Source organism: Callionymus lyra, chromosome 17, assembly GCF_982586985.1.
Source record: "Callionymus lyra chromosome 17, fCalLyr1.hap1.1, whole genome shotgun sequence".
Classification (NCBI taxonomy): Eukaryota; Metazoa; Chordata; class Actinopteri; order Syngnathiformes; family Callionymidae; genus Callionymus; species Callionymus lyra.
Window position 1 is genome coordinate 17,861,291 of NC_141834.1, and position 26,004 is coordinate 17,887,294.

The 26,004-nt window shown below is 36.9% G+C and overlaps 1 protein-coding gene across 1 annotated transcript in view; it reads right to left on the minus strand.

The window, feature by feature from the left end:
* The window catches only part of cdkal1 (CDK5 regulatory subunit associated protein 1-like 1), a 289,248-nt gene that overhangs the window by 83,464 nt on the left and 179,780 nt on the right, over positions 1-26,004 (minus strand). Inside the window, exon 11 of the mRNA XM_087779017.1 lies at positions 5,091-5,271. Within this exon, the coding sequence (XP_087635143.1) occupies positions 5,091-5,271 (181 nt within the window). The remainder of the gene's footprint in view (positions 1-5,090; positions 5,272-26,004) is intronic.

Here is a 26,004-nt window from a genome sequence, read left to right on the forward strand (position 1 = left end):
ATCCATGTTTTGTTTTACCAGTATTATTTTGTAGCACATATTTGTCCATTGCAGCAGAAGTTATGTGTTTTGTTCTGCAATTATTATTTTGTGGCAAATGTTTATTCATCCATTGCATATAATTAACAGTATATGTTTTTATTCTGCAAGTATTACTCTGTGGAAAATATTTCCTCCATTGCAACAGAAGTTATTGGTTTTGTTCTGCCACTATTATTTTGTGGCAAATATTTATTCATCCATTGCAACAAAACCTACAATATAGGTGTATATTCTGCAAGAATTTTTTTTGTTGAAAATATTTATTCGTCCATTATAACTGAAGTTATCTGTGTTTTGTTCTGTGGGTAATATTTTGTGGCAAATATATATCCGTGCACTGAAACATAACTTACACTATATATGTATACTCTGCAAGTATTACTTTGTGTAAAATATTTCTTCCATTGCAACAGACGTTATCCGTTTTGTTCTGCCAGTATTATTTTGTGGCAAATATTTATTCATACATTGCAGCAAAATTTACAGTATACGTGTATATTCTGCCAGTAATATTTCGTGGCAAATACTATTTCTTCCATTATAACCAAACTTATCCTTGTTTTGTTCTGCAAGTAATATTTTGTGACAAATATCTATTCGTCCACTTCAACAGAACTTACACTTATAAATGTGTATATTCTGCAAGTATTATTTTGTGGCAAACGTTTTCCTTGAATCCGAACTCTAGTGTTTAGTCCTTCCAGTTTCATTTTGGGGCTTAATTAACTGTGAAAAATGATTGTTTTTTGTTGTTTTTTTTCAAGTTTCCACCGACAAGTGTGGTTTGACTCGTTCTACTCGTGGGTTGGACGAGTGAGTTATAAAGTTGGACGACAACATTAACGCGTTCATTGAACTCATTCAAAAGGTGAACAAACAGCGACTCCTGAGACGACGGCACAATATGTCCTCCAGTGTTTTCCGCTCTAACTCGCTCCATCCATCCACCTCGTGGTTTTTCTTTTTTCCCTTCACTCCCGCCGAGGCTCCATTTTTTGTCTTCACCTCCGTCTCCTCGCACTCTCCCTCCATCCCTCCTGTGGCTCTGCAGCACAGTTGTGCTCCAGACCAACCATCTGCTGCACTTTATTAATGACTGACCCTACATGGCCCAGACGTCGCCCAGCTTCCAGCGCTCACCGTGTGTGTGCGAGTGTGTGTGTGTGTGTGTGTGTGTGTGTGTGCAGGTGCAGGCTGATGCAATGTCTGAGCATCTCCTGACATTAAGACGGGTGTTAACTAAACAACTCCATCTGAAATACCTGAGCAGATAAAGTGGGTTTAAGTGTCGTTTATCTCACTTTATAAACGACAGATCGACATGTGAAAGTATTTGTGAAATATAGGAAACGTTGCTATTGGTTTTCATCGCGTAGACACTTTAAGGAGATGAGGATCAGCTCCTCCAAGTCAAGAAAATAGATCTTACTTTTGCTACTTTAAGTCTTGGGTTTATAAGTATCGAATAATATTAACTAAAATGAACAAAATTAAAAAAAATAAATAAAAAATGAAACAGAAAATCTTGCTTTTTTGTCGTCTGTGTATTTCAGAATTGGTGCAATTATGCTAACACATATCGCTAACCATAGAATAAAGTCACTTTCCGACTCACTTTCTAACTCTATTAACAGCTCACCCTTCGTCACACTCCCCATCAGTGAACTCATCCCTGCAGCTGCCCAATCCAGTCATGTGAAAACTTTGTTTATTTTTAGTATTGAAAATATAATGCTACTGCTTACAGTACCTTGTAGCAGAAATCAAACCTTACGAATAACAATCTTGAAAAACATCCGGCAACTAGTTTTAAGTTATTTATTTACAAAAAAATTAAAATGATATCAAAATGAAGCAGAAAATGTTTCTTTTTTTGTTGTGGTCTGTGTATTTCAGAATTGGTGCAATTATGCTAACATGTATCGCTAACCATAGAATAAAGTCGCTTTCCGACTCAGTTTCTAACTCTTTTGACAGCTCACCCTTCGTCACACTCCCTCTCAGTGAACTCATCCCTGCAGCTGCCCAATCCAGTCATGTGAAACCCTTTTTTTTGCTTTAAGTATTAGAAAATATAATGCTACTGCTAATTCTACCTTGTAGCTGGAAATCAAATCTTTACGAATAACCACCTCAAAAAACAACCTGCGACTCGTGTTGCGTTTTTTTATTCACGAAAATTAAATCTAAATCAAAACGAAGCAAAAAAATGTTATTTTTTTTGGTCGGTGTATTTCAGAATTGGTGCAATAATGCTAACATGTACCGCCAACCATGAGATGGAGTCGCTTTCCTACTCACTTCCTAAGTAAATGAGAAGCTTGAACACGGCTCTGCTTTCGTCACACTCCCTCTCAGTGAACTCATCCCCGCAGCTGCCCAATCCAGTCATGTGAAAACTTGTTAAAAATTAAAATGCTTTTTCTAATGTTACCTTGTAGCTTGAATCTTTAAGAATAACTATTTCAAAAATCAACCTGCAACTTGTGTTTCGATTTTTATTTACAAAAATAAAATCATAAATTGGAAAAATTTGCCTTTTTAAAAAAAACAAAAACTTTTGGATCTGAAGGTTGGAGGAGTTATTTTGAAAGCTTATATCTAATGCTAACCTGATTCCTTTTTATCATTTAATTGCCTCTCTAGAGCCACGCGACTCAAGATGCTAACCGCTAACCGCTAGCTCCAGATCGCTGCTAGAACACGTGACGTTCATCAAAGCGCCGCCTCTGGAAGGAGGTTGGAGACTCGCAGCCTCCGACAATAACAGGCCGGAGAGACGGCAGGAGGAAAAAAAAAGAAAGATAAGAAGCGAGGATGTCTGGGGATTGATCCTCTAAGACACTCACTCGGAGGTTCCTCCTCCTCCGAGGACGCAGGAAAGAGAATGACTTATGAAGATGCTGCACTTGAAAGAGACGTGTCAACACTTTGATGGTAAAGAGCGAGCGCCGCTTAAAACGCCAGGAAACTTTGAACGTATGGGAAGGAAGTGACGGACGAGGTCAGCGCCGGGGAAAGAAGGGAGGTCAGAGGAAAACAAGAGTGTGAGACGCTGAATATTTCATCATGTGGGTCGAGGTTTGAGCACATGTTGAGAGAAGCATCCAAGAAAAATGGAGAGACGGTGGATACGAGTGGGTTTTACAGTAAATCAGTGTCATCACGATATTGAATTTTTCATTTAACGTCTTAAAATGTCCAAACTTTGCATTTGCTCATTTAATTTATTTTGTAATTTTAGAAAATAAATCAATTATTTCTTAACTAAAAACTCAACTCAAAATAAATTAATTGATTTTACACAGAGTTTGATATTCTATGTACAAACGTTTAAAAAAAATACATTTTCTAATACCATTTATTTTCTAATTTGTAGCCTTTTAAATACAATGTGAAAAATGTTGCTATAATAGTGAGACCAGACAAATGGCTGCTTCGGAGTCGGCCATGTTGCATCTACGTCGTCACGTGATCGTGTGCACGTCACGTGATTGCTTGAAAAGTTCAAACTAGCTCAGTTCTCTTTGTCAACAACTCAACAATTTATTTTGAATTTAAAAGAGTACGAGTTGGAAAAAAAATGTAAATTAAAAATCGAATTTTCAAAATAAATTAATTCATTTTACACAGAGTTTGATATTCTATGTACAAATATATAGAAAAAAATTATTCTGAAAGCAGTATTTTATATATATATATCTATATATATATCTATATATAGATATATATACTATCATTTTGTATTCAATTATTAAAAAGAACATTGAATACATATATATCATAATTTTCTTTTTCAATAATACCATTGTATGAAATGTTTTATATTGAATTAAAAAAAATATGAATGAAAAAATAGTGAATTCAGAAGAGAGAGAGAGAGAGAGAGAGAGAGAAAGAGAAAGAGAGAGAAAAATAGAAAGAGAGAGAGAAAGAGAAAGAGAAAGAGAGAGAGAAAGAGAAAGAGAAAGAGAGAGAGAAAAAGAGAAAGAGAGAGAGAAAGAGAAAGAGAGAGAGAGAGGAAGAGAAAGAAAGAGAGAGAAAAAGAGAAAGAGAGGAAGAGAAAGAGAAAGAGAGAGAGAGAGAAAAAGAGAAAGAGAGAAAGAGAGAGAGAGAGAGAGAGAGAGAGAGAGAGAGAAAGAGAGAGAGAGAGAGAGAGAGAGAGAGAAAGAGAGAGAGAGAGAGAGTAACCTGTGAAAGTCTCGAGCACTAGAGTAGACAAACTTATATAACGTAAATATTTACAATGTAAATATGTATTAAATGCAAAAAACAACTATATTTCATTGAATATTCGTTAAAGGGTAAAATACAATTTAAGTAGTTTTCTTTAATGCATTCAATTACTTTATAGTATAAGATAATTTTTTTTTAATGTTGGAAATATTAGCAATTAATATAAATAAATACATAAAATGCATTATTATTGCAATTTATTTTAGATATATGTAAATAAAATACATCATAATATTTAAAATAAATGTCTCTTACTTATATAGCGCTTTTCTATGCATATTAAACAATAAGAAACAATACAATTTTGTTAAAGATTCTCAACTTATCTCTTGATATTTGAGGATAAAAACCATAATTAAGGTCAAAAGTAATTTAAGTCTCTAAATATAGATTTTTTTCAAGCGGTTTATCATTAAACAAATGTATAATAATTATAATTTAAAGTACATTTAACTTAATTTCATCAAACAAAACGTCATTTTAACACGTCGGACATTTTCATTTAAACTCCACGAGTCGAAGAAACGAAATCCAACGTTTGATTGACAGGCGTCTCATCATGTCGTCCATATGAACAATCCTCTCTCTAAACGGGCGCAGGTATCCTCTCGAGCACAGCTTGATCCGAGTCATTACCCGGCGACACTTTCAAAGCTTTCAAGGATTATCATCAGCGGAGTTTCAAACCCGACATAACTGGAGCAGTCGATGACGAGAGGTTGACGCCTGTCAATCAACTCCACACTTCAATCCCTTTCAACAGCCGGGATTCAAACCCTTCACTCTGAAACTAAAAGGTTCCTGGGACTCACCACGTGGGCCGGGACCTGCTCCATCTTGGCGGCCGGGGTCCCGGGCCGAGGGTAGAACTGGTTGATGAAGAGACTGGGGAACTTGTAGAGCTTCACCAGCTCCAGCGTCTCCTGGAAGTCGGCGTCCGTCTCTCCGGGGAAACCACAGATGATGTCGGTGGCGATGGTCACGCCTGGAACCCTGGAGCAGAACAAGGTTTTTTTTAGCAGAGAAGTACTAAGTACTACTGGACGGATACATGAACAAACATCCCTTCTTTTGTCAACAAAAACACAATAGACTTCCTTCTTGTTTTGTCGGACATTTTTAATTGTTGGAAAACAATCCGACGTGGAAACTATAAGGATTTGAAAGTAACTTGTTGGTGGAAAAACTCAAACATTATGAAGTATTTGGAAGTTTATAATATATATACAAGTTTGTTTTAAACTAACGAGTTTTGAAATTAGTGACGTCAAATATATATATATATATATATATATATATATAAATGCAAAAATACCTTAGGTTACAACATGTTACATGGACGACACATTCAATATATTTTTTTAATTATCAATTTTTTTATTTTTTTTTCTGAATATGAATTGAATAAAAACTATAAAAAAAACAATGATAATCTTTTTTTTTAAAGAATCATCTTTTATATATGAATTAATTTACTTCTCTTCAATACTCAGGAAAATATTTGAGACTCGATACCATACCAAGAATAATTCATAAACAACCTCTGATACAACATGTTATGATTAACAGCATATTTATTTTCTAAACATTTATTAAATAAAATTATATAAAAGAATATAAATCCTTTTTTTTTCTTTTTAATAATTAGTATTTTTATACAAATAAAATATATAATGAACAATATATAAATGTTCATGTTTACATTAAATCTAAAATATCAAACATTGACACGTACAGAAAATATACAAATGTGTGTTAATTCAATATTTTTTTGTATTTATCATCGTACTTACCGTTTTTTTAAATTAATAATTAAGAATAGTTAGTTACAGTATTTATTGTTGACTGATGCAATTTTTTTATTTTTTTATTTTGACAATGAAATTAAATTACAACAAACTATTAGGATAAGTATTAAAATGACTAATAAATACTAGTCCAACTAAAAAAACAACAATAAATAAACAAAAATAAAAAAGTATTTTCTTGATTGGCAGTAACAGTGATCGATCCACTGACCCGACACGACCACTCGGTCAATGAAGTCCAGAGAAAAAAAAGAATGAATCCACGTCTAAAGGACACGTTTGTTCCCCACAGACTCATCCGGCCAATCACAAGCTGATTAGCGGCTCCGCTGCCGATTGTTCACTATTGATCATCGATCGACGGCTCATTGGATTAATCGCAGGAGGAGAGACGGACGATCGCTTCTACGTATTTGGTTTGTATCGACAGACACCGCGAGGATCTGAGAGAAAAAAAGTTCTGACGCAGGTGGAGGTCCCTGAACGCATCACCGCTGATGGTCAATTAAGAAAAGGGGAATAAATAAGGTGGGAAGTGACGGTTCGTGACGAGTCTCGACGGCTCGGGTTCTAGCGTTCGAAGAGTCTCTTCCCTCCATTAGCGAGTGCCGTCGATACACCAACAATCGGAAATCATTTTCTGCACGAGCGAGACATCGATCACATGCTTCACGTCAGAACGTCACATGACACCGAGGATCGGTTCGTCTCCTTTTAAATATATAAAACTACACTTAAGTCATCGTTCTGAGGCGTGTTCCCTTCATCATGTCATGTTTTTCACCATAAACCATCGAAATATCATCAAATCACAACATAAAAGAAACAATATTTAAGTTTATATGAGGTTGATGGTATTTTAAATGTTATTTTGTGGCTTAGATTAAATACATGTTTGACAATAATAATGGATAAATAACATCTTGGTCTGCACTTTGAGTGTTTTATTTATTTATTTTATTGTGTTAAATTGGGATGAAAGTTACAAAAAATAAATAAGCTTATTATTCTATATTATATAAATAAAAAAATATTTTAGCAATAATTCTAACTATGTATTAAATAGAAAAAAATAAAAATAAGGAAATCATTTTAAACCCAAGATAGAATCTTCAAAAGGCTAAAATCAATGATTTTTTTAATGTAATGTGTAAATAAAAATAATATTAGAACTAATAATTGTTATATTGTTGTTTATATTTACATTAAATACATTACAAAAATATATATTTCCATCAATTATTTGCTTTATTGTGTTGAAGCAGGATTTATTCATTATCTGTACATTAAATGTTTCTAACTTACAAATTACATAAAAACTATGAAAAATAAAACTTGAAAATAATAAATGCACGATATTCATCTACAACGAGCTTAAAATGAATTATTCTTGGTTTACAAGTTTACGGTTGATGCTAATGGTTGATGCTAACTGTTCATGTCAACTGTCAATGGCAACTGTTCATGCTAACTGTTGATGCTAACTGTTGATGCTAAGGGTCAACACTAATGGTTGATGCTAACTGTTCATGCCAACTGTCAATGGCAACTGTTCATGCTAACTGTTGATGCTAACTGTTGATGCTAAGGGTCAACACTAATGGTTGATGCTAACTGTTCATGCCAACTGTCAATGGCAACTGTTCATGCTAACTGTTGATGCTAAGGGTCAACACTATCGGTTGATGCTAACTGTCCTTGCCAACTGTCCATGCTAACTGTCCATAGAAACTGTCCAAGCTAACTGTTGATGCTAACGGTCCATCCTAATGGTCAATGCTTAGGGTCCATGCTAAGGGTCAACACTACAGGTTGATGCTAACTGTCCATGCTAACTATCCAAAGAAATTGTCCAAGCTAACTTTCCATGCTAAATGTCCATGCTAAATGTCCATGCTTACGCTCGATGCTAACTATCCTAACTGTCGATGCCATATTCCAATCATCTAATGTGGCTCCTCTAAAAAAGTTTGAACACCCCCGAGGTAGCTAAACGCTAATGTTAGCATTCAGCCTTTGAAATGAGGAATACGTTTTTTAATAAATAATTCTCTTTTGATGAAGAAAACATGTTTTGATGTGAACTGAACAAAATAAAAGACATTCAGCTCAAATGTTGTTGAAATTAGTGCACTTTTATAACCACAAGGACACATTGATGAAGTGCTATTGAATTAATAACATCATTTTAGCATAAATAACTTTTCTTTTATGATTGTATTCAAGTGTTTACTCTGAGGCTGATGCTAAACTCATACTAATGTATTTTATTTTTTTAATTATTAAAACTATTGTGCAGCAGGAAACATGGACAAAGACGCCGTAAAGAGCTTCACGATGGACAACATACACACACACATGTAATCACATTAACTTCCTGCATCTGCAGCCCCGTGATAACCTTCGACCTATTGATGAGCCGCCATCGGCTGCCGGTCATTAATATTAAGCGAGGGCCTGAAGGCGCCGCCATCCTTGACCTCCGCGCTCCACGAGCACAAAACAATACATGAGATCATCGACACCAAACTATAGGAAAGTTGATCCTACACTTGTGTTTGTGACGTTTTGTGATTCTCAGGAAGGAAATTAAAACGAAAGAAAATAAATGTTTTGACGTCTTGAAGGTGGCAGTAAAAGAATAAAGATTTAAAGGTTTCATGAGTGTAATGGAGGTGAGCAGCAGGACGAGCGTTTGTTTTCTTTCTCTTCTGCTCCACAGAGATAAACGCTGGATTATACTCTCACAGAACTGGCTTAATCCCAGTTTGGGAACCAGGTGAGCACATGAATGGTTTCTCTTTTCTCTCCTCTCGACGGAGGTTAATGGATGACTCGGCATTGTGTGTCGATCTGTCGACATGTTTTGACGCTTTTGATGGCCTGTCAATCATTCCAGGGCGGGAGTCACGACATTATATACTGTGAGTTTTAAGAAACCGTCAAGCCAAAAAAAACCCAACAGAAACTAAGAAAAGAAAAAGAAAATTGTCTTCACAATTTGCGTTTAAAGTACATTTTAGTTGTAATAATAATAATAATTTAAAAAAAAATTATTCAAAAATGAATTATCAAGTTGTTTTACAGAATTATGGGTAAATCATGAGTTGATATTTTTGGTCGACAGAATAAAAAATATACGATAAGGAAAAATATATTTTTTTAAAGAATAAAATTCCACATGTTTGACTGTCAATAGGATTAAGACTCAACTTTAATACGAGTGTATTTATGTCATGACATATTTTTTATAACTTATGTTTAAGTTATATTCTCAAAATATAGTATAAATATCTTAAGATTTTTCAAAGAACTACAAAACCTGAGGTTATTTTTTCAGGGACGGGGAAAAAAAACATTAGGAAAACACGTATATATATTTAAATATTTGGCAGTCAATAGAGTTATAAAAACAACTGTTATATGAGAGTATTTATGTCATTACACTTCGATTACAAATTATTTTCTTTTATATACATTTAAGTAAAATTCTAAAAAAATAAAACATAAATATATATATATATTTAACTAAATATATTAAACCAACACAACTTAATATTAAGCGTATAACATTTTTCTTTTATATTTTTGTTATTTTATATTTTAGGTAAATTCTTAAATGTATCTGAAGATGTTTCATAGAATTTTGGGCAAATCATGAGTTCAAATTTTGTTTGACAATTTTTTTTTAAATACCACAAGACAAAAAAAAAAAATCAAGAATATCATTCAACAAATATTTGAGTATTTATGCCATGAAAAGATCTTTGATCACAAATTATGTTTTAAAGAATTATGGGCGAAAATTGAGGAGAAATGTTTGCCGAAAGAAAAACAACTGTAAGGAGAAAGTTTTAATACAAAACAGTAAATTAACAAAATCCTCAAATAGAAATAGAAAATGTTGATACATTTTAATCTAATAATATTTGTATTTTATTTTAAAAAATGACAAGAAGGGCTAAGAGTCAATTTTTTTTCAAATCCCTTCCCAGGTGTCTTGACGTCCACCTCAGGGATAATCTCTGGATCAAGTCGACGGATTAACGTTCCTACTGTCCAGGACTTGATCAAGGTCACCTGGTCAACTTCCTTAAGAGCTTTCCAGGCACTCCAGGCCGGATGGAAGCATCAGATGCTGGGATTATGTTGTTTATCCAGCGGGAAGTGGACGGAATAACACGGGAACGTTGGCTTCAAGTGAGTGACGATGATGAAGTGAGAAGGTCTTGAAGAAGATCTCACTGACTTGTAGCTGAGAGTCTTTTGAAAAACCTCTTATTCTGTTTACAAATCCAACACAATCCTGATCATCCATCTGCTCCAACACACGTTATTGATCCCATGGAAACAGTTGCTGGAAAACTTTTCTCTTGACATCAACAAAACTCTCTTTGACAGATTTTTATTTCACCTGAGTTTGACTCCAGCTACACATGGTATTGACTGGTTTAGTTATAATGTTTAACATAGTTATTATTCTACATTATTAATAACTTCACCTTCAATAACAAAATATATTAAATAATTCTACTCTTATAAGTCACTTTGATTAAAAAAACAAAAATCCCACATTTTACGTTAAATGTAATGTTATAAGATCAAAGGTAAAATAAATGATGTATAAAAAATATATAGTTATGAATCCGGTTTCATGAAAATAAGCATTAAAACTTTTAGAGAATCAGGGGCATCGTTTAAAGTTTAAACATTAAAAAAGTTTTAATTGAAATTTTAAATTTTGACATTTTTCAAAATTTCGATTTTCGTACTGTGAGGAACTTAACAGGTTTTTGGCAAAAGAAAGACTTGAAAGTTAGCATGTATTGTTAGCATGGACAGTTACCATGGATTGTTAGCATGGAGAGTTAGCATGGAGAGTTAGCATGGAGAGTTGCCATGCATTGTTAGCATGGACAGTTGCCATGTATTGTTAGCATGGACAGTTGCCATGTATTGTGAGCATGGACAGTTAGCATGGACAGTTGTCATGTATTGTTAGCATGGACAGTTGCCATGTATTGTTAGCATGGACAGTTGCCATGTATTGTGAGCATGGACAGTTAGCATGGACAGTTAGCATGGACAGTTGTCATGTATTGTTAGCATGGGCAGTTGCCATGTATTGTTAGCATGGACAGTTATCATGGACTGTTAGCAAGGATAGTTGGCATGGACTGTTACGATAGATTGTTAGCATAAACAGTTAGCATTGACAGTTAGCATGAACAGTGTTTTTCTTTTTACATCAGAGTGTGTGTGAAAGACTAGGAATGTTGTTTTAATTTGAGCACGATATCAATATAATGAAAAATAAAAAATAAAACACACGTTTGTATCTTGTGCTCAACTTAATAAATGTTTCTAATGGTTTATAAATGTTCAGAAATGTCTGCTTTAATGACATCATTATGAACTAATAAGATACAAATCTTAATATCACTTCCCAACATTCAAAGTGGTGACGGGAACAGGTGTGATGAAGGAAGTGGATCACAGTCCGACTCCATCTGCTTCACCAGGACGAATGGAAAAAAGTCTTCGGCACAAATTATTATCCGCTTTGTTTGCTCAAGAGTTTCCATAAACCCTCATCATCATATATTCAAAGTATGTTGTTTGCACAACACATGCCTGCGAGACGTCCCCGAGATAAGATTAAATAGCAGAGCGCTGGGAGACGAGTGATGGAAGAAGATGAACGTGAGGACGGAGGTGTGGAAGACGACAGGAGGAGGAGAGGGAAGGAACAATCTGGCAAGATAAATATTTACCTATTCATCTGAAAAGAGAGTGTGCCACCCATCTGTGCTGCTGCGTGTGTGTGTGTGTGTGTGTGTGTGTGTGTGTGTGTGTGTGTGTGTGTGTGTGTGTGTGTGTGTGTTGGTTTTGGTGAATTACGGGGCTTTTGTACCAGTTTTTTTACCGACGCTCTGGGGACCTAGGTGAATTAGGGGGACCTACCCGAAGTCCCCGTAATTCAAACAACATATTCTTGCTCAGGAGGCTCTAAACTATCATCCCTCTCTTTTTTAGAGCAAGACCTTATTATTCACCTCACCTGTTTTTCTGTGTATTTTGTGTATAACACAGTGGCCACTCTGTACAATCGTGGAACTGCACTTTCATACACAATTATACACAATTGCGCCTTTTCTGAGCAAAAAAACGGTCTCTTCTCTGATTGGCTCGTTTAAAAAAGGGGGCGTGGCTTTGATAATAGTGGGGACCTGACACACACACACAATTTGTGGGATTTATAGGGACCTCAACAAACTGTGACTCGGATTTTCTTGCTTAAGATCTGGAGACTTTAACCTGATCAGATAAAAATGAGTTCAGTCATTACTTTTACTTTGTTTTAGTGAATTCACTGCTAATTTAAATATGTACAACAATCTCAATAATAGTTTTTATTAATTTATTAAATTATATTATAATATTTTACAATACCAACATTTTTTGAAAATATTAAATGACACGACTATAAGTTAAATATACATAATTAGTCATTTTACATCTTTGGTATGTTTTGTATCAGTTTGAATAAATAAACAACAGTCAATATTTTTATTAATTCATAATAATGTGTAATTATTCAGATGATTATTATTTATTTTATTTTTTTCCAAATGAAGATCTGATGCATGAACGACTTAAAAAACGAGATGAGTCAGACGAGTGCAGTCACCGACCCGTGAGGTCAAAAAGGTCAACTTGGAATGAAAAACTTCTCCTTTTTATCTGTCTCTACATTTATCATTTCATCTTGTCCTGCTATCATCTGTAAGTAAGTAAGTAATTTTTATTTATATATTTCTTTTCCAGACCAGGGTCACAAAGAACTTAAACAAACAAAACAATATTCAATAAAGTATATACTTTAAAGGTCAAGATAATACTGATAACACAACAGGAGTTCCAGAAAATCAAGGAAAAGCCTGAACAAATAAAAAGGTCTTAAGATGTTTTTTGAAAGAGTCAGTAGATCATCAAACACAGATGTTTCTTAAAGGAGTCAGTAGATCATCAAACACAGATGTTTCTTGAAGGAGTCAGTAGATCATCAAACACAGATGTTTCTTGAAGGAGTCAGTAGATCATCAAACACACATGTTTCTTGAAGGAGTCAGTAGATCATCACACACAGATGTTTCTTGAAGGAGTCAGTAGATCATCAAACACACATGTTTCTTAAAGGAGTCAGTAGACCATCAAACACAGATGTTTCTTGAAGGAGTCAGTAGATCATCAAACACAGATGTTTCTTGAAGGAGTCAGTAGATCATCAAACACACATGTTTCTTAAAGGAGTCAGTAGACCATCAAACACAGATGTTTCTTGAAGGAGTCAGTAGATCATCAAACACAGATGTTTCTTAAAGGAGTCAGTAGATCATCAAACACAGATGTTTCTTGAAGGAGTCAGTAGATCATCAAACACAGATGTTTCTTGAAGGAGTCAGTAGATCATCAAACACAGATGTTTCTTAAAGGAGTCAGTAGATCATCAAACACAGATGTTTCTTGAAGGAGTCAGTAGATCATCAAACACAGATGTTTCTTGAAGGAGTCAGTAGATCATCAAACACAGATGTTTCTTGAAGGAGTCAGTAGATCATCAAACACACATGTTTCTTGAAGGAGTCAGTAGATCATCAAACACAGATGTTTCTTGAAGGAGTCAGTAGATCATCAAACACAGATGTTTCTTGAAGGAGTCAGTAGATCATCAAACACAGATGTTTCTTGAAGGAGTCAGTAGATCATCAAACACAGATGTTTCTTGAAGGAGTCAGTAGATCATCAAACACAGATGTTTCTTAAAGGAGTCAGTAGATCATCAAACACAGATGTTTCTTAAAGGAGTCAGTAGATCATCAAACACAGATGTTTCTTGAAGGAGTCAGTAGATCATCAAACACAGATGTTTCTTGAAGGAGTCAGTAGATCATCAAACACAGATGTTTCTTGAAGGAGTCAGTAGATCATCAAACACAGATGTTTCTTGAAGGAGTCAGTAGATCATCAAAGACAGATGTTTCTTAAAGGAGTCAGTAGATCATCAAACACAGATGTTTCTTAAAGGAGTCAGTAGATCATCAAACACAGATGTTTCTTGAAGGAGTCAGTAGATCATCAAACACAGATGTTTCTTGAAGGAGTCAGTAGATCATCAAACACAGATGTTTCTTAAAGGAGTCAGTAGATCATCAAACACAGATGTTTCTTGAAGGAGTCAGTAGATCATCAAACACAGATGTTTCTTGAAGGAGTCAGTAGATCATCAAACACAGATGTTTCTTAAAGGAGTCAGTAGATCATCAAACACAGATGTTTCTTGAAGGAGTCAGTAGATCATCAAACACAGATGTTTCTTGAAGGAGTCAGTAGATCATCAAACACAGATGTTTCTTAAAGGAGTCAGTAGATCATCAAACACAGATGTTTCTTGAAGGAGTCAGTAGATCATCAAACACAGATGTTTCTTGAAGGAGTCAGTAGATCATCAAACACAGATGTTTCTTGAAGGAGTCAGTAGATCATCAAACACAGATGTTTCTTGAAGGAGTCAGTAGATCATCAAACACAGATGTTTCTTGAAGGAGTCAGTAGATCATCAAACACAGATGTTTCTTGAAGGAGTCAGTAGATCATCAAACACAGATGTTTCTTGAAGGAGTCAGTAGATCATCAAACACAGATGTTTCTTGAAGGAGTCAGTAGATCATCAAACACAGATGTTTCTTGAAGGAGTCAGTAGATCATCAAACACAGATGTTTCTTGAAGGAGTCAGTAGATCATCAAACACAGATGTTTCTTGAAGGAGTCAGTAGATCATCAAACACACATGTTTCTTAAAGGAGTCAGTAGATCATCAAACACAAAGAGAGAGGAAGATTGTTCCAAAGCTTAGGAGCAACAGTCTGGAAGGATTTCTCTCCTCTGGTCCTGAACTGTGTTCAGGAACCATCACTAGATTATGACTCACAGACCTCAGAGCCCGAGCTGGGGTGTAAGTCTGGATCAGATCATGAAGGTCTGACCATGAATAGATCTGAAAGTAAGAACCAGAATTTTAAAGTTGATCCTGAAAGAAACTGGAAGCCAGTGAAGAGTTTGAAGGAGAAATGTGAGTTCTTCTACTAGAGCGGCTCAGAGTTCTGAATCAACTGCAGACGAGACGATCCTTCTTGTTAAGACAAGAAAACAAACTGTTACAATAGTCCAGACGAGAAGAAACAAACGCATGGATTATAAGATCCAGATCATGTTGTGACAACATTTTCTAAGTTTAGAGATTTTTCTCAGTTGAAGGAAACAGTTTCTGGTCAGTTTTCTACAGAGTTGAACAAGAGACATGTCTTTATCAAATACAACACCCAGGTTTCTCAGGCTCAGTTTGACAGACTGACCTAAGTCACTCAAGTACTGACTCAACCCTGAACTTTATGATCAACAATCACCAGAGTTTCAGTTTTGTCCACATTTAGCTTCAAAGTGTTTTCACTCATTGTTTGATTTCTAGCAACAATTGACTAAGTTCAGCCTCTGGGGCTCAGTTGGATCAACAGAGCAGTAGAGCTGGATGTCACCAGCAAACATGTGATAAGAAACATCAGGAAATCTCTGAATGATTTTACCGAGGGGAATCAAGTACAGCAAAAACATTAAAGGACGCAGAAAAGAACCTTGAGGGACTCCACACAACAGATCTGCCGATTCAGACCTCATTTGATTGACAGATACACTAAAACTGCCCAGAAAGGTAAGATGAGAACCATTCTAACACAGACCCAGACAGTCTTCATCCCTCAGTCTTCTCAGCAGGATCTGGTGATCAACTGTGTCAAAGGCTGAGGACAGATCCAAGAGAACCAGAACAGTGGATTTACCCGAGTCAGCCGACATCATGATGTCACTGGACACTTTCAGTAAAGCTGTCGCTGTAGATGTTTACGGAAGCCAGACTGAAACTTCTCATGGATGTCGCTCTGATCCAGGAACAAAGACAGCTGCTCAGACACCACCTTCTCCAAGATCTTGGACAAGAAGTCAGTTGGGTCTAAACCTGGCTTTTTGAGCAGAAGCTCCACGATGGCATGTTCAAATGCATTGGGAAAAACCCCTGTGGAAAGGGAGAGGTTCACCATATTGGTAACCCAGGGGCAAATTACATCAAATACTTTGATAAAAAGCCTACAAGGAAGGACGTCATCTGAGCAAGAGGAGGGTTTCATCTTGTTCACTAGTGCCGAAATGTCACCCAGAGATACAGCACTGAAGGAAGACCAAGAGGGGCTCAGAGACAGCAGGGGTTCCACACAAAGGGGGAGAGATTTTCTCTTTGATCAATTTAATTTTGTCAATGAAAAATCTCAACAATGCATTGCTGTCAGCTTCACAGAAGACCGGCGTGATTTGAGGAGCAGGAGACATGAGAGAATTAATCGTGTCAAACAACACTTTGGGGTTGTTCTTATTTGCTGCTACTAGTTTTCTGATGTAATCAGATCTAGCAGTTTCCACCATCTCATTGTAAGAAGACATCAGATCCCTGAGGTGAAGTCTGTGCACCTCAAGTTTAGTGGACTTCCAGAGACGCTCAGTCTTTCAACAAAGTCTCTTCAGACTCAGGAGATCTTCATTTGTCCAAGGGCACCGTTTTTTCTGAATTTTCAAGTTCGATTTAACAGGTGCCACTTGATCCAGTATTTCAACACAATGAGTAGTGAAACAGTGAATCAAATTGTCCACATTTGGGTAGTTATCAAAGGAAAGAGGGTCAAACCTAGCAGAAAAACTGTCTGCAGTATCGGCTGAGATGACACGCCTCTGAGACCTAACTTTCAAAGGCTTAGGTTCAGGGATGAAGTCCAGGTTAAACAAGACAAGAGAATGATCACTCAGATGGCCTTTTTGAATTTGTATCTGTCTCTACATTCATTGTTTAATCTTGTTCTCCTTTTCATCTGTCTCTACATTCATCGTTCCATCTTGTTCTCCTTTTCATCTGTCTCTACATTCATCATTTGACAGATTAAAAAAAAACAAGATGGAATACTGACAGTAGAGACAGATGAAAGGGAGGAAAAGGTGAAATAATGAATGTAGAGACAGATGAAAAAAGAACAAGATGGAATGATGACTATAGAGACAGATGAAAGGGAGGAAAAGGTGAAATAATGAATGTAGAGACAGATGAAAAAAGAACAAGATGGAATGATGAATTTAGAGTAATATGAAAGAAGAACAAGATTAGATAATTAATGTAGATACAGATGAAAGCAGAACAAGATTAAATGATGAATATAGAGACGGATGAAAAGGAGGACAAGATAAAAAAAATGATTGTAGAGATAGATGAAAAGGAGGACAAGATTAAATGATGAATGTAGAGACAGATGAAATAAGAACAAGATGGAATGATGAATTTAGATTCAGATGAAAGAAGAACAAGCTTAAATAATGAATGTAGATACAGATGAAAGCAGAACAAGATGGAATGATACATTTAGAGACAGATTAAAGAAGAAGATTAAATGATGGATGTAGAGACAAATGAAAAGGTGGGCAAGATGAAAAAATGAATGTAGAGACAGATGAAAGGAGAAAAAGATTAAATGATGAATGTAGAGACAGATGAAAGAAGAACACGATGGAATGATGAATGTAGAGACAGATGAAAGACGAACAAGATGGAATGATGAATGAAGAGACAGATGAAAAGGAGGACAAGATGAAATGATGAATGTAGAGACGGATGGCATTGATAATAGCGGGGACCTGACACACACACACACATTTGTGGGATTTAGAGGGACCTCAACAAACTGTGACTCTGATTTTCTGGCTTAAGATCTAGAGACTTTAGAAAAGGGGGCGTGGCATTGATAATAGCGGGGACCTGACACACACACACACATTTGTGGGATTTAAAGGGACCTCAACAAACTGACCTCTGATTTTCTTGCTTAAGAGGAGACTTTAACCTGATCAGATAAAAATGAGTTCAGTCATTATTTTTACTTTGCTTTAGTGAATTCACTGCTAATTTAAATATGTACAGCAATTCTCAATAATAGTTTTTAATAACTTATTAAATTACATTATAATATTTTACATCCATCTCTACATTCATCTCTTAATCTTGTTCTCCTTTCATCTGTCTCTACATTCATTGTTTAATCTTGTTCTCCTTTTCATCCGTCTCTTCATTCATTGTTCCATCTTGTTCTCCTTTTCATCCGTCTCTACATTCATAATTTAATCTTGTTCTTCTTTTCATCTGTCTCTACATTCATCATTTAATCTTGTTCTCCTTTCACCTGTCTCTTCATTCATCATTCCATCTTGTTCTTCCTTTCATCCGTCTTTACATTTATCATTTAATCTTGTTCTTCTTCTCATCTGTCTCTACATTCATCATTTAATCTTGTTCTCTTTTCATCTGTCTCGACATTCAGTTTGTCATCGAGTCCACCTTTTCATCTGTCTCTACATTCATCATTCCATCTTGTTCTTCTTTCATCCATCTCTACATTCATCATTTAATCTTGTTCTACTATCATCTGTCTCTACATTCATCATTCCATCTTGTTCTTCTTTCATCATCTGTCTCCACATTCACCATTTCATCTTGTTCTTCTTTCATCTGTCTCTACATTCATGATTTAATAACAAGATTAAATGATGAATGTAGAGACAGATGAAAGGAGAACAAGATGGAATGATGAATGTAGAGACAGATGAAAAAGAGGACAAGATGAAATAATGACTGTAGAGATAGATGAAAAGGGGACAAGATTAAATGATGAATGTAGAGACAGGTGAAAGCAGAACAAGATGGAATGATGAATGTAGAGACAGATGACAGAAGAACACGATTAAATGATGAATGTAGTGACAGATGAAAGAAGAACAAGATTAAATGAAGAATGTAGAGACAGATGAAAGCAGAACAAGATGGAGTGATGAATGTAGAGACAGATGAAAAGGAGAACAAGATGGAATGATAAATGTAGAGAAAGATGAAAAGGAGAACATGATTAAACGATCATTCATTAAATAATACATTTAGAGACAGATGAAAGCAGAACAAGATGGAATGATGAATGTAGAGACAGATGAACGAGGAACAAGATGGAATGATGAATGTAGAGATGGATGAAAAGGAGAACACGATGGAATGATGAATGTAGAGAAAGATGAAAAGGAGAACAAGATGGAATGATGAATGTAGAGACAGATGAAAAGGAGGAACACGATTAAATGATCATTCATTAAATGATGAATGTAGTGACAGATTAAAGCAGAACAAGATTAAATGATCATTCATTAAATGATGAATGTAGTGACAGATGAAAGCAGAACAAGATTAAATGATGAATGTAAAAACAGATGAAAGAAGAACAAGATGGAATGATGAATGTAGAGACAGATGGAAGAAGAATAAGATGGAAAGATGAATGTAGAGACAGATGAAAAGAAGGACAAGATGAAATAATTAATGTAGAGACGGATAGCATTGATAATAGCGGGGACCTGACACACACACACACATTTGTGGGATTTATAGGAACCTCAACAAACTGTGACTCGGATTTTCTTGTTTAAGATCTGGAGACTTTAGAAAAGGGGGCGTGGCATTGATAATAGCGGGGACCCTACACACACACACACATTTGTGGGATTTATAGGAACCTCAACAAACTGTGACTCTGATTTTCTTGCTTTAGATCTGGAGACTTTAGAAAAGGGGGCGTGGCATTGATAATAGCGGGGACCCTACACACACACACACACACACACATTTGTGGGATTTATAGGGGCCTCAACAAACTGTGACTCTGATTTTCTCGCTTAAGAGGAGACTTTAACATGATCAGATAAAAATGAGTTCAGTCCTTATTTTTACTTTGCTTTAGTGAATTCACTGCTAATTTAAATATGTACAACAATCTCAATAATAGTTTTTAATGACTTATTAAATTACATTATAAAATTTTACAATAGTAACATTAGTTGAGAATATTAAATGACATGACTATAAGTCAAATGTACATAATATAGTGACTTTAACATTATTAGTCATTTTACATCTTTGGTATGTTTTCTATCAGTTTGAATAAATAAACAGTCAACATGTTTATTGATTCATAATAATTTGTATTTATGCATATAATTATTATTTATTATTTTTGTCTCCAAATGAAGATCTGATGAATGAACGACTTAAAAAAAAGACATGAGTTATGACAAGTGAGGTCAGAAAGTTAGGTCAGAAAAGGGCAACTTGTACTGAAACACTTGAATAATAAAAGTTTAATGAAGATGTGAAGATGAAGATACAAATAATATATTCATTATATTATGTCATTGAGTTATTTTACATTTTATAAGATATTTTATTATAAATGTCTCTACATTCATTATTTCATCTTGTTCTCCTTTCATAGGGTTTTTGTAGCAAAACCACGCTACCAATTCCAAGAAAATTTGTGCAACATGCAAGCTTTATCCGAATATAATGAAGGTTACAATTATTTATTAACTATATTTGTGTTTTAAAACAAAATTTGGCTGTTGAAACGGTAAATGCATTTGCTTCTGTACTACAACAAAGTGAAATTCCTGTTAACTACAGACGGACGATGGAGAACAATTTGTCAACAAGAATTTTAAAGGATTAATGGTAAAACAAGGAATCAATCATTTTTCCACAGCCGGCGTAGCTAAAGCCTCTGTGATTGAAAGTTTTAACCGAACTTTAAAAGGTAGAATGTGTAGGTACTTTACAGCTAACAACACTCTACGTTACATCGATGCGTTACAAGATCTGGTGAAAAGTTATAACTATAGCTGTCATAAAAGTATTAAAATGACACTGATGGAGGTGACCAAAGACAACATTATGCAAGTGTTTGACAATTCATTATTTGTATTCAATTTGAATCCGTCTGATGACAACAATGTTATTTCTGTCATTTCGAATGGAAACTTGAGACTGGAAATGAGATTCAGAGCCATAACCTCACACCGTGACTTTAGTCGTGTATGCTTGCTACGATTCAATTTTAGAGATTGATGCCAAGAGACAGGTGCAGGTGGATTATATGAAAAAAATTAAAAATGGACACCCTTTAAATACAAGATCTAATGCAAAGACTCATTGGACGTGTATTCAGCGCGTCTTTCCTTCAGACCAACTACCCTCAGATACATCGTCTCTCAGACTACTCGCATATTTTATCGTCAACACGCACCCTGCTCGAAAACCAGGATCACACTGGCTTGCATTAACACTTGAAGAAGATGGTGGGTCAACTGTTTTGGTATCTTCCCCCACTTTGCTCATTACCCTTGAGATATTTTAAAGGTCCTCGACGATCACGCACACACCGTCAAATACCATAATCAACAATTAAAAGATGTACTTTGACTTCAACAAAGTACTAGGAATGTATGGTGACACTATGAAAAATGATCTCATGGTGTACAACTTTGTGAAAAAACGTCAGCAATGTTTAATAAGAAGACGATGTCACAATGTGAATCAACTGAACTTCTCCCTATAGTATTTTAAAGAGTGTTGTCAACTCGATTGATGCATTGAAAATGTTTAACTACTCATATGTTAAACTTGTTGGTGAAAAAAAGTCATGTTGTCATGCCAGTCATGTTGCCGGATGTGTGTGATTTGAACACCAAAGGTAATTTTTAACACCTGCTCTCTTTCCATAGTTGCTGCATACATTTCCCCATAAGTCTTTTGTGTAAGGGGCAGATCATTGGGATCAGGCATCTAGGGCAACCATGAAAAAAACATTCATAAAATTCCAACACGTTTAACACCATCAACCTCTGCATAACCATCCACAGAGTATCACCCCAGTTTTTCCTCACCCTGGTTTAAGGCATGTTTAATAGATGTCTTATGCTTGAGTGTTTCCCATTGAATGGATGTTTCAGAGAACCTCTTGGACTTTTCTCTATAGTTGTCTGGACTGGGGATGGCGAGAGAGTTATCAGCCATAAAGTTTGTTTGAAACACCTTCATACAAGCGGATGCAATGGTAATACAAGTGAAAGGATCAACTTGTGTCTCTTCTAAAAATTCTTTCCTGAAGGACATGCATCCTTTCCTAAGGATGTCTACATCATTTTTGCAATAGTGAATCAACTCAGACTGGGGTATTTGAAACTGGCCAGACCTGTTGTAGAGCCCTACTGACGTGAAGCTTGGAGAAAAACCCAACCACATCCGCAGTTGCCTGTTCACTTGCCTTTCGATTCCTTCTACTGATGTCATTGCCACTTCGTAGATTGTCAGTAGCCACAAGAGTCTGGGTATCAGGCCGAGCTGGAAGAGCCAAGCCTTGAACTTGGCTGGCAGGCCTGATCCGTCAATCCTTTTCAGCCATTCCTCAGCCTGCTTTTCAATCCTGGAAACATTGGTTCTGTAGTTAAGGGATGTTTCGTACCATTTTCCAAGGCACTTGATGGGGTTCTCCTTAATTAACTCTGCCATTCTTGATCACCATGCTCCTCGACTTTTTTGGTTTGAATTTCATTCGAGCCCACGATGCCATGTCGTCGAGTGCCTTCAGGATCCATCTTGCTTCTACGTGGGTTGCCGTTGTTATGGTAAAGTCATCCATAAAGCTTCTTATTGGAGGTTGGCTGACTCCAGACTCCATCATTGGCCCTCTAGATTCCTTACCTGCAGCTGTTATTAGCAGGTTCATTCCCATAACAAACAAGATTGGGGAGATGGTGCACCCTGTCACTATTCCCTTGTCCAGGTCCTGCCATCTGGTTGTGTATTTGTCAGTCTGGAACCGTAACTTGAATACCCTAAAATAGCTGGCTATAATTGCACCAATATTGTCGGGGATCCATATGCAATGTCCAAGTCGAGCCAGATTACTGGTAGGTTCCATTTGCTCTCCTTGGCCTCCCGGATCAAATCACTGTGGATCCCGGTAGTGATGGGATCGACAGTTCTTTTGACTGTACTGAATCACAAGAATCAGTTCATTAAAAGGATTTGTTCAAAAGATTCGTTCAGTTCGTTCATTCACCAAATCACTAACTCAGGGCTTATGGAGCCCTGACTGCAATTTCTCCTACTTCCTGAACGCAGCCAAACAATCCGTTACTAGGTTTAATGATTCAGACCCGATGTTCACATTCACTGCACTTGAGGGACAATGCAAAAAAAAAAAAAGGAAGCCTGGTGCGTTCACGGACAAGGACCAGTACATACTGTAGACATTCGTGAGAAATTCAGCAAATAGAGAAGATCTTGAGATAAACTTAAATGCAATCAACAATAAATTAAAAAGGCCTTGTTTAAGTAAAACAAATATTAAATTAAGAAATCCTTAAAAACTAAATGTTCTGTAGCGAAGTCCCTCTCCCCCTCCTCCCCCACGAGTAGCTGCGTCGTTCGCTGATGCCGAGGATGCGAGTCATAGAATCATTCAATAGTTAAGCGAGTCATAGAATCCCTACCACCGGCACGATTGCGGCTGAGTGAGTTCAACTGAACTGAGAAAGGAACGAATCACTTAATGAAGTGATTCGGTTCAGTACGTTCACTCAAAAGATTTGTTCTTTCGAACGACACAACATTAGATCCCAGTCTGCTCCAAGCATCCGGAGAAGCCTGCTATGCCTCCCTTCTGTATCGACATATCGATGTACTTGTTTTTCACCATAAACGCTGTCATTGTCCTTGCCAGGAATGGGAAGAATATTTTGCATTAGACACTTGGTAGTCCGATGGCTGATTTCTGAGGAGTTCTCCAGTAGTGGTATTACGCCTTTCAAACATATCCTCCTCATCAGCCTCTATAACCTGTGGAGGAGGTTAGGGCATTTCTTGTATACCTTGTAGGGTATGGCGCTAGGTCCTGGGGCAGATGCGGACTTGGCTTTTTGTACAATGTCCTGGACTTCTCTCCATGTGGGTTCTCCGATTTCCAGCATTTTCCTTCTTTCAATCCTTGGGTGTGCACCCAGGCGTCCCTGTGGCTGTCTTCGAGGATCCAGAAATCCTCTTCTTCTTCCTCTTCATCCTGATTAATCTGGAAGTAGCGTAGCTCGTAGCTCTCCTTGGAGTTAGCCACCACCCTGCATCTCTGCATGACCCATGAACACAGGGGCTGCTGCCACACTAGTCCATCTGGGAGTAACAATATGGTGGTTTGAATCCCTCAGGACATTGACAGTGAAATCCGTTCTCTTCATCCACACACGGGTTAGGGTTAGGGTTAGTGTTAGGGTTAGGGTTAGTGTTAGGGTTAGGGTTAGTGTTAGGGTTAGGGTTAGGGTTAGGCTTGATGAGCACTCGTCAAGTTCCACTATGCACTTCGGAACACTCACTTTGCCACTCATGAGCCTTCGGCTAGCTTGGGTCGCCATTTTGTGTTCTTCATACTCCGAATAGCAAAAGCCATATTTTTTTCTTTTTGTCGTCTGGCTGGTAAGAGAAACCATAGCTATGATGTTTGGGTAGATATATAAAGTCCAGGTCAAAGCCATCCTTCTGATCCTTTTGTTCCGGCTGACCATTTCTTTAATAATCGCAGCCATTGCATCAGGCGACATGAGTCTTTAAGGTGAAAAAAAAAAGAAAGTGTTATTGAGTCTATATCGACTGTTCGGTGCCGTGTGTTGCAGTTGGTGGGTCCCTAAGAGCGTCCCTGTGGCTGTCTTCAAGGATCCAGAAATCCTCTTCTTCTTCCTCTTCATCCTGGAAGTAGCGTAGCTCGTAGCTCTCCTTGGAGTTAGCCACCACCCTGCATCTCTGCATGACCCATGAACACAGGGGCCGCTGCCACACTAGTCCATCTGGGAGTAACAGTACGGTGTTTTGACATTGACAGTGAAATCCGTTCTCTTCATCCACACACGTACCTCCGTTGCGACACGGGTTAGGGTTAGGGTTAGGGTTAGGGTCAGGGTTAGGGTTAGGGTTAGGGTTAGGCTTGATGAGCACTCGTCAAGTTCCACTATGCACTTGGGAACACTCACTTTGCCACTCATGAGCCTTTGGCTAGCTTGGGTCGCCATTTTGTGTTCTTCATACTCCGAATAGCAAAAGCCATATTTTTTTCTTTTTGTTGTCTGGCTGGTAAGAGAAACCATAGCTATGATGTTTGGGTATATATATTAAGTCCAGGTCAAAGCCATCCTTCTGATCCTTTTGTTCCGGCTGACCATTTCTTTAATAATCGCAGCCATTGCATCAGGCGACATGAGTCTTTAAGGTGAAAAAAAAAAAAAGTGTTATTGAGTCTATATCGACTGTTCGGTGCCGTGTGTTGCAGTCGGTGGGTCCCTAAGAGCGTCCCTGTGGCTGTCTTCAAGGATCCAGAAATCCTCTTCTTCTTCCTCTTCATCCTGGAAGTAGCGTAGCTCGTAGCTCTCCTTGGAGTTAGCCACCACCCTGCATCTCTGCATGACCCATGAACATAGGGGCTGCTGCCACACTAGTCCATCTGGGAGTAACAGTACGGTGGTTTGAATCCCTCAGGACATTGACAGTGAAATCCGTTCTCTTCATTCACACACGTACCTCCGTTGCGACACGGGTTAGTGTTAGGGTTAGGGTTAGTGTTAGGGTTAGGGTTAGTGTTAGGGTTAGGGTTAGGGTTAGGCTTGATGAGCACTCGTCAAGTTCCACTATGCACTTCGGAACACTCACTTTGCCACTCATGAGCCTTCGGCTAGCTTGGGTCGCCATTTTGTGTTCTTCATACTCCGAATAGCAAAAGCCATATTTTTTTCTTTTTGTCGTCTGGCTGGTAAGAGAAACCATAGCTATGATGTTTGGGTAGATATATAAAGTCCAGGTCAAAGCCATCCTTCTGATCCTTTTGTTCCGGCTGACCATTTCTTTAATAATCG